This window comes from Scyliorhinus canicula, chromosome 6, assembly GCF_902713615.1.
Source record: "Scyliorhinus canicula chromosome 6, sScyCan1.1, whole genome shotgun sequence".
NCBI classification, from domain to species: domain Eukaryota; kingdom Metazoa; phylum Chordata; class Chondrichthyes; order Carcharhiniformes; family Scyliorhinidae; genus Scyliorhinus; species Scyliorhinus canicula.
In genome coordinates, this window is record NC_052151.1 from 144,364,778 (window position 1) to 144,380,811 (window position 16,034).

At 43.4% G+C, this 16,034-nt stretch overlaps 1 protein-coding gene across 2 annotated transcripts in view; it reads left to right on the top strand.

Annotated features, from left to right (window-relative positions):
* Window positions 1–16,034, top strand: part of nbas (NBAS subunit of NRZ tethering complex) — a 339,860-nt gene that overhangs the window by 309,321 nt on the left and 14,505 nt on the right. For both annotated transcript variants that reach the window (XM_038800239.1, XM_038800240.1), the window contains exons 50-51: window positions 3,064–3,208; window positions 11,905–12,033. In XM_038800239.1, the coding sequence (XP_038656167.1) occupies window positions 3,064–3,208; window positions 11,905–12,033 (274 nt within the window). The remainder of the gene's footprint in view (window positions 1–3,063; window positions 3,209–11,904; window positions 12,034–16,034) is intronic.

A 16,034-nucleotide genomic window follows, 5' to 3' on the forward strand; every position in this document is an offset into this window, starting at 1 on the left:
CGGAGAAGGCTTTCGATCAGTGGAGTGGCGGTACCTGATTGAGATCTGGAAATATTTGGGTTTGGGCTGAAGTATGAGGCATGGGTGTGTCAGTTGTATGTGGCCTCGGTGGCACGTGTATGAACAAGCGAGATGAGTTCACAGAGCTTTGGGTTGCACAGGATAACGAGGCAGGGATGCCTGCTGTTGCCGCTGTTGTTCACGCTGGCGATAGAGCCCTTGGCGATGGCCCTTAGTGGGTAGGCAGTGTGGCAGAGGATTGTGAGGGTGAGTAGGGAACACAGGTGTCACTGTATTCAGACAACCTGCTGCTGTTTGTGTCTGACCCATTAGAGAGCATGGAGAGTATTATGGAAATACTAGAGAGGTTTGGGCCCTTCTTGAGCTATAAGTTGAATGTCAAAAAGAGTGAGGTGTTTCCCGTGATTGCGGCGGGTCAGGGAGCCAATCTTGGACTTAGGGTAGCCAGGTACAGGTTCATGTGGCGGGGGAGTGGGCGACGATGCACAAATGGAACCAGGCAAAGCTGGTGGAGGAGGTATGAGAGGATATGCTACACATGACATTGACAGTGTCCAGATCCTCCCGATCTTCATTCCGGAAACTGGATGCAGCGATTTTGCAGTTTATATGGGCAGGAAGGTACCGAGGATGAAGAGGGCCCTGCTACAGAGGCAGAAAGTGGGGTTGCTGCTATCAAACCTGCTGCATTACTATTGGGTGGCAAATGCAGGGAAGATGAGGCAGTGGTGGGAAGGAAAGTGGTTAGAGTGGGTTGGCATGGAAGAGGGGTCCTGCAGTGGCTGCAGCCTGAAGGCCATGATGACGGTGGCACTTCAACTAGCACCGAGGCGGGACACTGTGAACCCGGTTGTGCAGTCTACAATTGGGGTGTGGAACCAGCTGAGGAGACACTTTAGGATAGAGAGGATGTCGATGCTAACACCGCTGTGTGAGAACCATGGGTTTAAGCCGAGGATACAGATGGCATGTAAAGGAAGTGGAGGGAGGTGGGGCTGATGAGGGCGAGGGATCTGTCTCTGGAGGAGAGGTTTGCAGGGCAGGAAGAGCTGCGGGAGAGGGTAGAGATGCCGAAGGGAAGCAACTTCAGGATGCAAGTGAGTGACTGCGCAGAAGGAATGGAGAGGTTTTCCTAAGCTGCAGAAGTATACCCTATTTGCTGCTCCTGGATGTGGAAGTGGAGTGTAGGATTGGCGACATGTAGGTGGCTGGGAGAGCAGGGGAGAGCGCAGGTAGTGAGGATTAAGGAGAAATGGGAGGAAGAGCTGGTGGGAGGGGGTGATAGGATGGGGAGTGTGGAGTGAGGTGATGTGCATGGTGAATTCAACCTCCTTCTCGTGGGTGGGGATGAGTTCTGTTTAAGAGGATGCATATGACTTCCAGGAGGTGGCAGATGAGTGTGAGAAGTGTGGACAAGGACCAGCAAATCACAAGCTTATGTTTTGGGGCTGTGAGAAGTTGGAGAGATACTGGGACAGGCTGTTTGTGACTTTATCAAAGATTGTGCGCATAGAGGCCAGGCAGGACCGGACCCTATGGTGGTGATTTTGGGGATATCGGAGCTGGTGGAGTGGAGGAGGGCGGACATTGTGGCCTTCACCTCTGTTGTTGCCCGGTGAATAATTCTGTTGGAATGGTGGTCGACAAGTGGCCTGAGTGGGGGACCTGTTCGACTTTCTCCTGCTGGAAAAGATCAACGTGGTGGCACTGTTGCACAGTGGTTAGCACCGTTGCTTTACATAGAACATACAGTTAGAAGGAGGCCATTCGGCCCATCGAGACTGCACCGACCCACAAGCCCTCACTTCCACCCTATCCTCATAACCCAATAACTCCTAACCTTTTTGGTCACTAAAGGCAATTTGACATGGCCAATCTACCTAACCTGCATGTCTTTGGACTGTGGGAGGAAGCCGGAGCACCGGGAGGAGACCCAAGTAGACACAGGGAAAACGTGCAGACTCCACACAGACAGTGACCTAGCAAGGAATCGAACCTGTGACCCTGGTGCTGTGAAGCCACAGTGCTAGCGACTTGTGCTTCCGTGCTGCCCAGGATCCCAGGTTTGATTCCCGGTTTGGGTAACTGTCTGTGCGGAGTCGGCACGTTCTCTCTGTGTCTGCGTGGGTTTCCTCCGGTTGCTCCGAATTCCTCCCACAGTCCAAAGATGTTAGGTGGATTGGCCATGCTAAATTGCCCTTAATGTCCAAAAATGGTTAGGTGGGGATAGGGTAGACTTGTGGGGATAGGGTGGAGGTAGGGGCTTAGGTAGGGTGCTCTTTCCAAGGGCCGGTGCAGACTTGATGGGCTGAATGTCATCTTGCACTGTAAATGCTAAGATCGCTGATCTAAGTTCAAATTGAGGGGATCGGCGGAGGGTTTTGCGTGTGGACTGTTTGAGGAATTGTTCATCACTGGGGAGGGGGAAGGGACTTGTACAAACCGTGAACTGGGGGTGTGCAGAATGTTTTTTGATTTATTTATGTTTTTGTACTTTTGAATATATTTGGAACATATACATTTTTTTTTAAAACGAGGCATCTCCAGCATGGAGGAGTATAGAGATTTCCAAGGGTTATTGAGCTGGTGGAGATAAATTAGGGATTTGAAAAGAAGGAAGAGAATTTGATATTCGAGGCATTGCTGGACCATGAGTCCTTGTAGGCCTACAATCAGAAATGCGATTGATGATCAGGAGTTGATGCAAGTTAAGTTGGGGCCAGCTCAAGTTTATGCAGGGTGGCAGGTGGGCCAGCAGAGAATTGAATAGTGCACGGTGGAGGCAAGACAAGCATGGATAAGGGTTTCAGCTGCAAGTGGGCTGAGACAAATTTAAACAGGTAATAAACTAGGTGGAAATGCCTGCATTCGCCACTCCACCTCATCTTAATTTCAACGACTGAACCGAATTGTGTCTGCAGTGGTACTTTAGTGCACCGAAACGCAGGTGTAACTTCAAATAGTGATATTGTTGTAAATTGCTAGAATATTTAAACAAAATCAAAATTTACCTTCCTAATTAAAACAACTTCACCCTTACAGATCAACTGAGAAAGATAATGCTTGGATCAGGCTTGTTACTGCCATGTTGACAAAGTGTGTCCCTGAACAGAAAGTTACTATTGGAAATGAAATACTTGCCATCTGCCGCTCTCTCTACTCTACAAAGCACAAACTATCATTTCAGGTAATTTTAAAATCTTTTTTCAAAGATGCAGTCAAGTCTAATCTATGCTGTTTGCATTGATGTGTCTTCTAAAGTATCTCTCTTCGTTCAAACCCCACTGATTTGCTGTTGGCAATCTGACCAAGATAGACTCGTGGCAGTGCATTCACACTGAAGTCATAGCTTTTATATTCCTGTAAAAACTGAATTTTCATACATAAAATATATTCACCCAGAACAATTAAGGTCTGAACTTATGATCTCCTCAATCTATTGTGTTGGTTGATGCATTTACACTACAGGACTAGCGATATCCTCTTGAGCTGTGCTCCGAACACCAGTCTGAAACTGACAACTACAGTGAAGTAAAGTGCAACGTGGCACATGCTTTCATAGGTCTGGGTATACCTTATTGTACTCCGCCAGATAAATTTCCAGTTGTTCTGGTGTGCAGCATGCTGTATAATTTTACCATTGGAAGTGGAATCTTGAATCTGCAGTGCAAGAGTATGCTGGCAATAAGCCCAAAGCTGAAACGTTGCCTGTTGTGTTTGAGCTGCAGTGATGAAGACAAATCCAAAATACCTGACAGAACCAATTTCAGTCACGGCCATTCAAGTGCGTGTATTGCTGGAAACAAGTTTCCAATATATCAGTCAGCTTTTGTCCTCAAGTTGGCTTCATCTATTAATGCACGTCTATTCATCTCTTGCATTCGAAATTTCTCCCACCACAATGAATTGCGTGCAAAGTGGAAAGACAACTAATACAAGTTGTGTGTTTACCCTTTTGTACAGTAAGTGGCAGTATCCAGGGGGAGACAGAGTAGTGATGTTTAATGGGCAGCTCTTGAGGTAGCTGCTTACCTCCTCCCTGTCTGTCACAAGGTATCTATAGATGTGCACATCCTGCATAGGTCACTGGATGGCGAGGTGGGAGATACCAGGAACAACTATTTTTACCCATTATTCAGAAGCTTCATAAAATTAATTGAGTTGACTTTGGGCATAGCTCATTTATCATTGTTTCTGCTGGGATCATCTAAATATGCAGGAGCCTCGGTATTACACTTGGATCTGTCATGATTTTTATGGCTTAGCTGCTCACACCGGCTTAACTAAGTCAATGGGGAAGACCAATTGGCCCGCCTGCCAGCCTGCACGGTAACACAGTGGTTAGCACTGTTGCTTCACAGTGCCCGGGTTCACAGAGTCTGCACGTTCTCCCCATGTCTGCGTGGGTTTCCTCAGGGTGCTTCGGTTTCCTCCCACAAGTCCCGAAAGTCATACTTGTTAGGTGAATTGGATATTCTGAATTCTCCCTCGGTGTACCCGAACAGGCGCCAGAGTGTGGCGACTAGGGGCTTTTTGCAGTAGCTTCATTGCAGTATTAATGTAAGCCTACTTGTGACACTAATAAAGATTGTTATTACATTGAATTATTGAAATACAAGTTAAGCCACATCCAGTCACCTTTTTGTGATGCTTGAGACAGGGCGCTGATAAGATTTAGTTTATTTCTTGGTTCTCGGACTTCATTGTTAGTGTATCAACAGGGCTGCGATAAAATCAACACTTAAGGTGTTGAATTTCTTGAGACTTTCTCCATTCTACTAGGGCAACCTCACCTGTAAACAGACTGGTCAAGACATTGCCCTTGGGCAAGAACCAGAAAATGACAGCTGTCTGTTTTGTTCAATTGAAACAGACGCAATGTGCGTGCATGTTCTTTTTGTCCGCAAAGAACGGGACCTGTGTATTAATATGCATAGGCCATACATTCCAAAGACTGGCAGATCATATCAAACAGTATGTCCCTTCAGCTGATTTTATCATGCAAGGTACCGACTGTACCCAGCCTGCCCATGCTTGCAAAACGCAAAATATCGTGTCCAACGTTGAATGCGATTCTACATTTGGAAATTTGCTAAATAATCCTGTGTGCGCTAAAAATGGTGCTGACAACCAATTCAGGATTATCAGGGATTGCAGTATAGCACGCTTACATGTGCTAGAAGCTACATATTATCAATACACAGGGGCCTGGTTTTTGCAACAGAAAGAATGTGTGCACACATTTCGCCTATTTCAACTAAACAAAAGAGGCTACAGTGTCGTAATCAATATTTTCCCCGCTTCTGGACTGTGATAGAAAGATTCAACAAGGTTCGTTAGATAAGCAAAACTAAGCTTTATTTACGAACTACAACTGCTAGCAGTATGGCTGAGACTTTGAGTCGGAAGGCAGTCAATTACAAACTGCTGGTTCCTTTCCAAGTCTGCCCATTACAAAAAATAGGTAGACATTTATACATTATAAAGTCAAGATAACGTGAATACAGCTTGGTCAGGAATTTGATCAAAAGTAAAACATAAGTAATAATCATTAAACTGGCGTCACCTTGCTGACCTTTAGAGGACTCGGGGTCTCATATCATTATCTTGTCCTTTGGTCGCATGTTTAAGAAACGGAGCAGATTTGTTTAAGTATCGAAAAGAACTATTTCTCGCTTATCTTGTGTATTTCGACTGCTCTGGGGTATGGTATGACGGCTGAGTTTTATCCGAGTTTAGAGTCAGCAAGTTTTCGGGTCAAGTTGACCTTGGCTGCTTGTATTTGTGCCTTAGGTTATGCGAAGTCAGTTTAAATTTCATTGTACCAAGAAACTTGACTAGTTTTCCCATCATGCCATTATTTGCTTTGCACAATACCACAACAGCCATTCATTGGTTCACTCCCTAGGGCAATGCCTTATCCAATCAGAGTAAACCTGCTTGGTGTAAATTTAAACAAAGCTTGGCAGTTAACTTTCAGCCATCAGATAACTGATGCATTTCTCATGGCAACGTCTCCACTAATCAGAGTACATTTGCCAATCAATCGGCATTCTCTGGTCATGAAGTATAAATTAGTGTTCGCTTTACGTTTGGTATTCTTGCAAATTGTCCCAATGAGTGCAAGACAAAAGGCTTCGACAACATGTGTTTTTTCTTCAGCAATACTCGAGTTCTGTTCTACCAAACAACTGTTTGCCTGGACTTATTTTTTTCCTGCACTTCAATCTGAAGTAAATAATTAAATATTATAAAGAGCATGTGTATATAGATGAAATCATTGAAACATACTCTTGCCGGGTACTTGGTTATTGTGGTGAAAGAACTGATCGGAATTTCTTAAATTTACTTGTTTTATTTGTCATTCGCGCCACACAAATGCCAAGCAATGACCATCTCCAGCGCAAGGGAATCTAACCATCTCCACTTGAAATGCAATGCTATTTTCATTGCTGAATCCTCCACTAGCAATATTCTGGAGGTTATCATTGACCAGAAACTGAACTGAACTAGCCAAATAACTACTGTGGCTACTGGAGTAGGTCAGAGGCTCGGAATTCTACCACTCATAACTGATCTCTTGACTCCACAACATCTGACAACAAACACAAGGCACAAGTCAGAGTGTGATGAATTGTTCTCCACTTGCCTGGCTGAGTGCAGCTCCAACAGCGCTCAAGGAACAACGCTGAAGACACATCATCCAGGACAAAGCAGCCCAATTGATTGGCATTCCATTCACCACCTTAAACATCATCCCCTCCAATACTGATCCACAGTGCTAACATGTGTATCATCTACAGGATGCACTGCAGCAACTCACCAAGTCCTTTCAACAGCACCTTCCAAACCCACAACCTCTATACCAGCTCAGGAGAAGGGCAGCAGATGCATGAGAATACTGTGACCTGCAAGTTCCTTTTCAAGCCTCCACACTGTTCTGCCATGGAACTGCTTCACTGTTGCTGAATCAAAATCCTGAAGATCCCTTCCAAACAGCACTGTGGGTGTACCTACACCACATGAACTACAGTGGTTCCAAAATATGCTTCACTGCCCCTTTCTCCAGGGCAATTAGGGCTGTGCAATAAATGCTTTCCCAGCCAGGGACGCTCACACCTTGAAATAATAAATTTAAGGGCAGCACGGTGGTGCAGTGGTTAGCATTGCTGCCTCACGGCGCTGAGGTCCCAGGTTCGATCCCGGCTCTGGGTCACTGTCCGTGTGGAGTTTGCACGTTCTCCCTGTGTTTGCGTGGGTTTCGCCTCCGCAACCCAAAGAATCTATCATCAAGGAAGAAATAGCGAGGCATCTGGATAGAAATTGTTCCATTGGGCAGACGCAGCATGGGTTCATAAAGGGCAGGTCATGCCTAACTAATTTAGTGGAATTTTTTGAGGACATTACCAGTGCAGTAGATAACGGGGAGCCGATGGATGTGGTATATCTGGATTTCCAGAAAGCCTTTGACAAGGTGCCACACAAAAGGTTGCTGCATAAGATAAAGGTGCATGGCATTAAGGGTAAAGTAGTAGCATGGATAGAGGATTGGTTAATTAATAGAAAGCAAAGAGTGGGGATTAATGGGTGCTTCTCTGGTTGGCGATCAATAGCTAGTGGTGTCCCTCAGGGATCCGTGTTGGGCCCACAATTGTTCACAATCTACATAGATGATTTGGAGTTGGGGACCAAGGGCAATGTGTCCAAATTTGCAGATGACACTAAGATGAGTGGTAAAGCGAAAAGTGCAGAGGATACTGGAAGTCTGCAGAGGGATTTGGATAGGTTAAGTGAATGGGCTAGGTTCTGGCAGATGGAATACAATGTTGACAAATGTGAGGTTATCCATTTTGGTAGGAATAACAGCAAACGGGATTATTATTTAAACGATAAAATATTAAAGCATGCCGCTGTGCAGAGAGACTTGGGTGTGCTAGTGCATGAGTCACAGAAGGTTGGTTTACAGGTGCAACAGGTGATTAAGAAGGCAAATGGAATTTTGTCCTTCATTGCTAGAGGGATGGAGTTTAAGACTAGGGAGGTTATGTTGCAATTGTATAAGGTGTTAGTGAGGCCACACCTGGAGTATTGTGTTCAGTTTTGGTCTCCTTACTTGAGAAAGGACGTACTGGCACTGGAGGGTGTGCAGAGGAGATTCACTAGGTTAATCCCAGAGCTGAAGGGATTGGATTATGAGGAGAGGTTGAGTAGACTGGGACTGTACTCGTTGGAATTTAGAAGGATGAGGGGGGATCTTATAGAAACATTTAAAATTATGAAGGGAATAGATAGGATAGATGGGGGCAGGTTGTTTCCACTGGCGGGTGAAAGCAGAACTAGGGGACATAGCCTCAAAATAAGGGGAAGTAGATTTAGGACTGAGTTTAGGAGGAACTTCTTCACCCAAAGGGTTGTGAATCAATGGAATTCCTTGCCCAGTGAAGCAGTTGAGGCTCCTTCATTACATGTTTTTAAGGTAAAGATAGATAGTTTTTTGAAGAATAAAGGGATTAAGGGTTATGGTGTTCGGGCCGGAAAGTGGAGCTGAGTCCACAAAAGATCAGCCATGATCTCATTGAATGGCGGAGCAGGCTCAAGGGGCCAGATGGCCTACTCCTGCTCCTAGTTCTTATGTTCTTATGTGCAGGGTAGGTGGATTGGCCACGCTAAATTGCCCCTTAATTGGAAAAAATGAATTGGGTACTCTAAATTTATTTTTTAAAAACCAGGGGAAAAAAATAAGAAATTTAAAAAACATTTTTAAACTATTGCATTGGCCACTAAATCACATTGAACATGTTATATAAAGGAGTTCTCAAATTAGTACAAGCTTGTACTGATCAGTTGAGATTGTCTTATTTCGAAGCCATGTATTATCAAACAAATTACTTTATGAATATACTGACTGGAATGTTTTCAAAAAGACTAAAGTAGCAAAGGCAGGTGACTTTTGCCAGAATTACCTCAAGTCTCCAAAAAGTTCTTAATTATACCTGGGTGGGGTGTCCTCCCTTGAATCTGCATGATGAGGCAAAACCATATGTGGAATTCACACCTTCTGTTGTCTATCAACATCCATGGATTCTCATACTGTCTCCAAACTGGAAATTTAACAAAGAAACTAGTTATCATGTGTTGATGTGAATAGACAGCATCCATTCCCCATTGTGTAGCAATAGCTTCTAACTTCAAATAATTTATAAAGACAATGGAAGTATTGATCAGGTGGTCACCTGTTTGAAACTGACCATAAATAATTAATCTTAACTATTCCAAGCACCAGGGTAAAACAAGCCAATCTGGAAATGAACTACACAGATCGTTTGGGTCTCTCTCCCTCTCTAACTCCTTTTACAAGCTGGAACCATATCTGCTGTTTTTGGCTACCTATGTGCCGCAGGCAGAGATATTTTTCAAGAATGCAACCCAGTGACTGCTTTTTCCAGAAGAACAGGTAAATCATCCAGCAACACCTTCAAACGACCTCAACAACAAAACCAGAACGAGATAGACATCAGTTGGAGCCACCCAACTCACCAACCAATGAGAACCATATCACTTCAAATTTTATTGGACTTTAACAATATCGCTTAATCTAATCTTCCACTTTATAATCTATTTTTGTATGTGAGTATCTGAATGTCTGTGAATGTGCATGAAATTTGAAACATTTTATTATTTTTCTTAGATTGGGTTAAGTACAATAAAAACTATCCTCTTTTTTGTCCTTCTTAAATAAAGTCTCAAGGATACCTTTCTGTGTCTTTTACAGACGCAGCATGCAAGTAGTTAAACACTTACTGAATTGACAAGCATATACTTTTTTAAAAATTAGTTGTAGTGAAACAAGGAGAGGGGAAACATTCCACCTCTCCTCACCTGATCATAACACTTGTTGCTTTTTCCATTTACATGTTATTTTGACATTGTTTCCTTCCCTTGTGGAAAAGACTGCCATCTCTGAATTGTACCTGTCCTGGACTGAATACCAGACACTCATATCCTCAGTAACCTCATGTGCCTCCCACTCTGTTTCTGTGCAGATTGAAAGATAAATGCAAGTCGCTGTCATAGATTTATTTAAGCTTAACTATTTCAAAGCATTTCAGCTGGCCTCCAAAGTTCTACCCTCCGTTAACTTGAGGCTATCCAGAACTTTGTTGCTTGTCTCCTCACTCACATTAAAAACCTTTCACCCATCAGCTGGCTGACCTACATTGTCTCCTGCTTGAGCAATTCTCATCCTTCTTTTCAAATCCTCCAAGGCCCCATGAATCTCTGTAATTTCCTGCAGCCCTACAACTCTCTAATTCTGGCCTCTTGAGCATTCCTGATTTAATCACTCCACTATATGTGGCTGCCCATCCTAAGTTATAGAATTCCCTCCCAAACCTCTCCACCTTACTTTTATACTGCTCCTTGGAACCTATCTCTTTAACAAAACCTTTGGCCACCTGTCCTAAAATATCCCAAATATGCTCAATGGCATATTTTTGTGTATAAACTGAACTAGACTAGCCACATTAATACTGTGGCTACCAGAGCAGATCAAAGGCTAGGAATCCTACGGGGAGTAACTCACCTCCTGAACCCCCCCCCCTCCTCCAAGGTCTGTGAACCATCTACAAGGCACAAGTCAGGAGTGGAATGGAATACTCTCCACTTGCCTGGATGAGTGCAGCTGCAATAATACAAAGCTTGACACCATCCAGGACAATAGTTCGCTTGATTGCTCCCCCTTCCACAAACATTCAAACCCTCCACCATCGGCGAACAGCGGCAGCCGTGTGTACCATCTACAAGATGCACTGCAGTAACTCACCAAGGTTCCTTAGTCAGCACCTTCCAAACCCACAACCACAACCATATAGAAGGACAAGAGCAACAGATATCTGGGAACCACCTGGAGGTTCGCCTCCAAGTCACTCGCCACACTGACTTGGTAATATATCGCCATTCCTTCACTGTCGCTGGGACAAAATCCTGGAACTCGTGCCCTAACAGCACAGCACCTATAGCTGAAGGAGTGCAGCGGTTCAAGAAGACAACTCACCATCACCTTCTGAAGGGGAACTAGGGATGGGCAATAAATGCTGGCCTAACCAGCGACGTCCCGTAAATGAATATAAATAATAATGCTTCTGTGAAATGCCGTGGGATGCTTTACCATGTTAAAGAGGCTATATAAATATAAGTTGAAGTTTAGTGCTCCCCAAATTTTAAAATGTTAATGCTGAAAATGCAGTTATTCCGACTTAAGACCGGCATCCACACAGTAAGTTGAAGCAGTCATAGGTGAGGTGTTACACATCCAGATGCAAAGTAAAGTTGGTGTGTTTGTGTCCCTGACCCCAAAATCACAGATTTTTTGCAGGATTTGAAACCCCTGTCACAATAAAAATTTGCAATCAACAGTGTCTGGGCGAGATTTGAACTCCATTCCATTCCCAGGGCAGCAAGGTCAATGTCAAAGCTGCTGTCCCAACCAGTTCCCTACAAATTTCTTCACTTATACAGTCCGACTCCTTTTCAAAGCTCTTCCAGATCTTTTTGGGGGTAAAAAGTGTAATGGAAATGAGTTCACCTTATAAATGATTGCAATGGAACAAATAAGAAAATCGATTGGTGGATTGTTTGTGGGATTTTGTAAGATAATTAAATTGTTCATAATCTTGTATAAAACCTCAAATTTCCAGAAAAATTTACAAATCATAGTCACAAAGCCAACCATTAGCAGCTTATTTTGTGTTCCTTTCAGAATAAAATGAACTAATTTTGGTGTGAGGGTTTCTGTACATTGATTTTGTTGCATTTCAGTAGAGATATCCTTTAGTTCTAATACCCTTACTTGCTAACTATAAGGCCTAATATGCTTTTAAACAGCATGTGAAGCAAATTTGCCTGCTGCTCCTCGATCAGTCCATCCTGCTGCCAGCATTGAAGCTTGGGATCGAAAGCGGTAACCAAGAGCTGCAGACACTGGCAATGGAACAGATAAGAGCTGTCACTCAGGTATGAGCAATTTATTTGCAAATCTCTTAAATCTGATGGTAATGAACCAACTATTTTATTGAAAAATTGTTAAGTATTTGCAATATTCGTGATGGTCAGATTACACAACAGATTATCTAATATAAATATATATATATACAAAAATCTATATATATATATAATAGATTTATAATATGAATATTTGATCTGCACATCTATCCAACCATTATTTTAAAAAGGAAGAATTGCCCTGGATTAGTCCTCAACTTTTTAACTTAACAAGAAACCAGTGCAAAGTGATAAATAACATAACCAAAAGTTACAATAAAATTAGATGATTACTGGAAAGTAATTGTCCTATTGTCTTGGATAATTAATGTGTACTTGGATTTCAACAATAAATGTATCAGTGTGTCTCATGTAATCGAAGATTAGTTCAGAGTTTAAGCAAAGCTTACTGATTAGATTGATCTTGCCATGTTTCTTCACTGTTGGGGTGGGATGCAGTGCAAACATTCAAATTTATTAATTTAATTTTTCAATGACGAGATATGAATTTATTCAGCTCTGTGTATTAAAAAAAAATTTTTCCCTGTAGTTAACTCTAGTAGTCTGGGTTTTACACTTGTTGCCAGTTGAAGTATTGAAACATTGTTTTTGTTTTCTGGTCACTTCAGCAGTTGGTTTAATGCTTGCTTTCCTTTTATGCTGACATTGTACGCTGGATCACATAAGATTAGGGTTAGCACAGTTGAGGAAAAAGCACTATCGGACATCCGGTAGCGGCATGTAGGAGGAGGTCGCTCGTTGGAGGGCTCCCACTCGAGACTTTTTTGGAGTTTGATGCCCGGTCCCAGGGGTAATTTTTGCTTAACTAAGTGCAGGAAGACATAAAGAAGAAAGATGTCCAAATGCCAAAGAAAAACACTCGTGAAAAAGGGGGCAAATGAAGGTGAGGCCGCACAGTTCACGGTAGAAAGGATAACCGAGGTGATGGCTGTGGAACTTGAAAAAACGTTCACAAAGCACATGGAAGCGATGAGGAAGGAGATGGTGATGGTATTGAAAGTGCTGGTGGAGGAGGCGATTGCCCCGGTGAGGGCTGCAGTATCGAGAGCATCGGCCGAGGTGCGGGAGCAGGGTAAGACACTGAAGGAAGTAGAAGAGGCATTGTCACAACACAGTGATCAACTCACCTCAATGGGTAAGGAGCTGCAGAGGGTGGTGGAGACCAACAAGGGTCTGCGAGCCAATATGGAGGACCTGGAAAACAGATCCAGGCGGCAGAATCTGAAGATCGTGGGTCTTCTCGAAGGGGTGGAGGGCCCGAGGCTGACGGAGTATGTTGCCACGATATTGGCGGAGCTATTGGGGGAGGGTGAAGATCACTCACGGTATAAACTGGATCGGGCTCATATGTCGTTGAGGCCTATACCAAAGGCGAGTGAGCCGCCAAGAGTAGTGAGTATTTGTTACCGTGGTACCACATGAAAGAGAAGGTCAGGTGCTGGGCAAAACAGAAGCGGGAGGTGCAGTGGGCTGGAACTGGTATACACATATACCAGGACTTTACTATGGAGTTGGCGAGGAGGCGGACAGCCTTCGGCCCAGTGAAGACAGCACTGTATAACAGCAAGGTTAATAATAGTCACCAGGTTTGTAAGTTTAAATATGCAGTAAATGCATCTGGATAACAACAAGCTAATACCCACTACCCTCTTTAACTGTCCCACTCTCTGCCCATGCATATAAGACAGTTAAACACAGAGAGGAAAGAAAAGGAGTGAAAAATATAATAAGATTGAAGGTTAAAAGTCTTTGCTTCAGATGGGGGTTCTTTAGCACCTGTTCTTTACAGCCAGCTTGTGGATTAAAGTCCTTTGTTTGCAACCTGAAATGATCTTCTCTGTAGTGCAGAAATGTATTACTCACAGCTTTGCTTCACCTCAAACTTTTCTTTCAGTTCGCAGTTATTTCCAGGCCTGTACTGGAAAGGAATCTAAAGGGATCTTGCAAGAAGACATTGTGCTCTGGATCTTGCCCTCAGTGAGCAATTTCCATATTAACATGTTAAAGTGATACATTAGGTTCATTTAAATGTGTTTGCACCCAATTCTCCTAAGGCCCAGGAACTAATGCCAGCACCTGGGAGACCTCGGCATTGCGCCGTTTAACACTGGTTCACACTGACATGGACCAGGTGTAATGGCATCTGGGTGCATCTCCCAAACCATTGGAGGACCCCGGGCGGTCAGGGTCTGGTCAGGGTGATACCCTGGTACTTCCACCGGCACCCAAGCACCTTGACACTGCCACATGGACATCCTGGCTGTGCCAGGCTGGCAGTGTCACATTACCCAGATACCAGGTTGTCTGCTCCGGGGATGCCCTGCCCTTAACAGGTAGGGGTAGGAGGGGCATGAGGACCCCCTAAGAGACAGGTTAGCGTAGTGGCGGGTCCCTAGGCTGCAGTGAGGGAGCAGGGGAGTGGGGCGGGGGGAGGGTCGAAAGATCAGGGCGCCATTTTTAAATGCTGAGCTCGTCAGTTCAGGAAGTGAGGCAAGTGCTGTGTCAGCGGGACGTTGCTGATCGAGGCCAAAAAGAAACGGGGCAGAGTCCCGTTAGATAGAGGGTCATTCTCGACACTACAGGAGCCAAGAAAGACCCCTTTGTTCTTGCCCAAATGGGACTCTATTTTTTGTGCGTTAAATTGCATTCAATATGTTGAAAATAGTTAAATATTTGTTTAGTATGTTTGAATCCTTTTTTAAAATTTTATTCAAGTCCTTGTTTTTATTGCCCATTGATTCAACAGCTTCCCTTCCTCTGGCTGCCCAGAATATGTAGCTATGTTTTTCCAATCATCTAACTCTTTTTGACTGCACCCTGTATAACTTTCCACGTACAAAGTCATGGAAGATCAACTAACAAAGACATTAACTGTCATTCTGTTATGTTCTGTTGTGCTTGGGAAACTCTGCTGTACTTCAGAGCATTTCACATGGAAAACATATGTCAGACTTATTTGTTTGGCTCAAGTAATTACCATCTGTTAAATTCATATTGCTGATTCTGTTCATTACAGGAATGTAAGAAAGGCGCTCTACTGTAAATCAGTAGACAGATAGGAATAGCTACCAATTATGAATCACCAACCTATAACCAATTAAATGTTTCTTTACCGACGGGCGGCTCGGTGGTGCAGTAGTTAGCACTGCTGTCAATGGCACTGAGGACCCGGGTTCAATCCCGGCCCCGGGTCACTGTCCATGTGGAATTTGCAGATTCTCCCTGTGTCTGCGTGGGCCTCACCCCCAGAACCCAAAGATGTGCAAGTTAGGTGAATTGGCCATGCTAAATTGTCCCTTAATTGGAAAAAAATAATGGGTACTCTAAATTTATAAAGCATTAGAAAAAATGTTTCTTTACCCTAAAGTTACCAATAAGGCAACTGCATTAAAGTTAGGGACTTAAATATTCAAAAATAGTTATTTATTTCATCATTGTGTTGTTCACTTTGCCTGATATAAAGGCAAATAAAGGCACAAGAATGAAAGTCACACATAAAAATGGGGTACATTAAAGGAGAAACTCATGCAAAGTGAGAGAAAGAGTCAAGACAAAATGGACATAACTGGGAGCATGAGGGGAGAGCAATACAGATAAAAGATAAGGAATAACAGAAAAAGTTGCAAAAAGAGAGAGAATTTTAATAATGCCTCAGGAGATCAGCTACATTATATAATGCATTGTGTGTGTGGCATATAGTTAAGAGCCCCATTGCTTTGAAACACCAGGAGGGTCACTACTCATTTCTCTCAATATTAAATGTATTTTCTGCATTTTCTGTTTTTGTTTCCAGGGGAGTTAAGTCGTGTTTGTCATTGTAGAGCTGGTGTATAAAGTCAAGTACATGTTCATGCTATTTTTATGCTTCCTACCATTATATATTGTAAATAATGGAAAAGTGACAAAATGTGCAAACATACCTGAATTGGCAGTCAGAGATACTTACTGCTGTG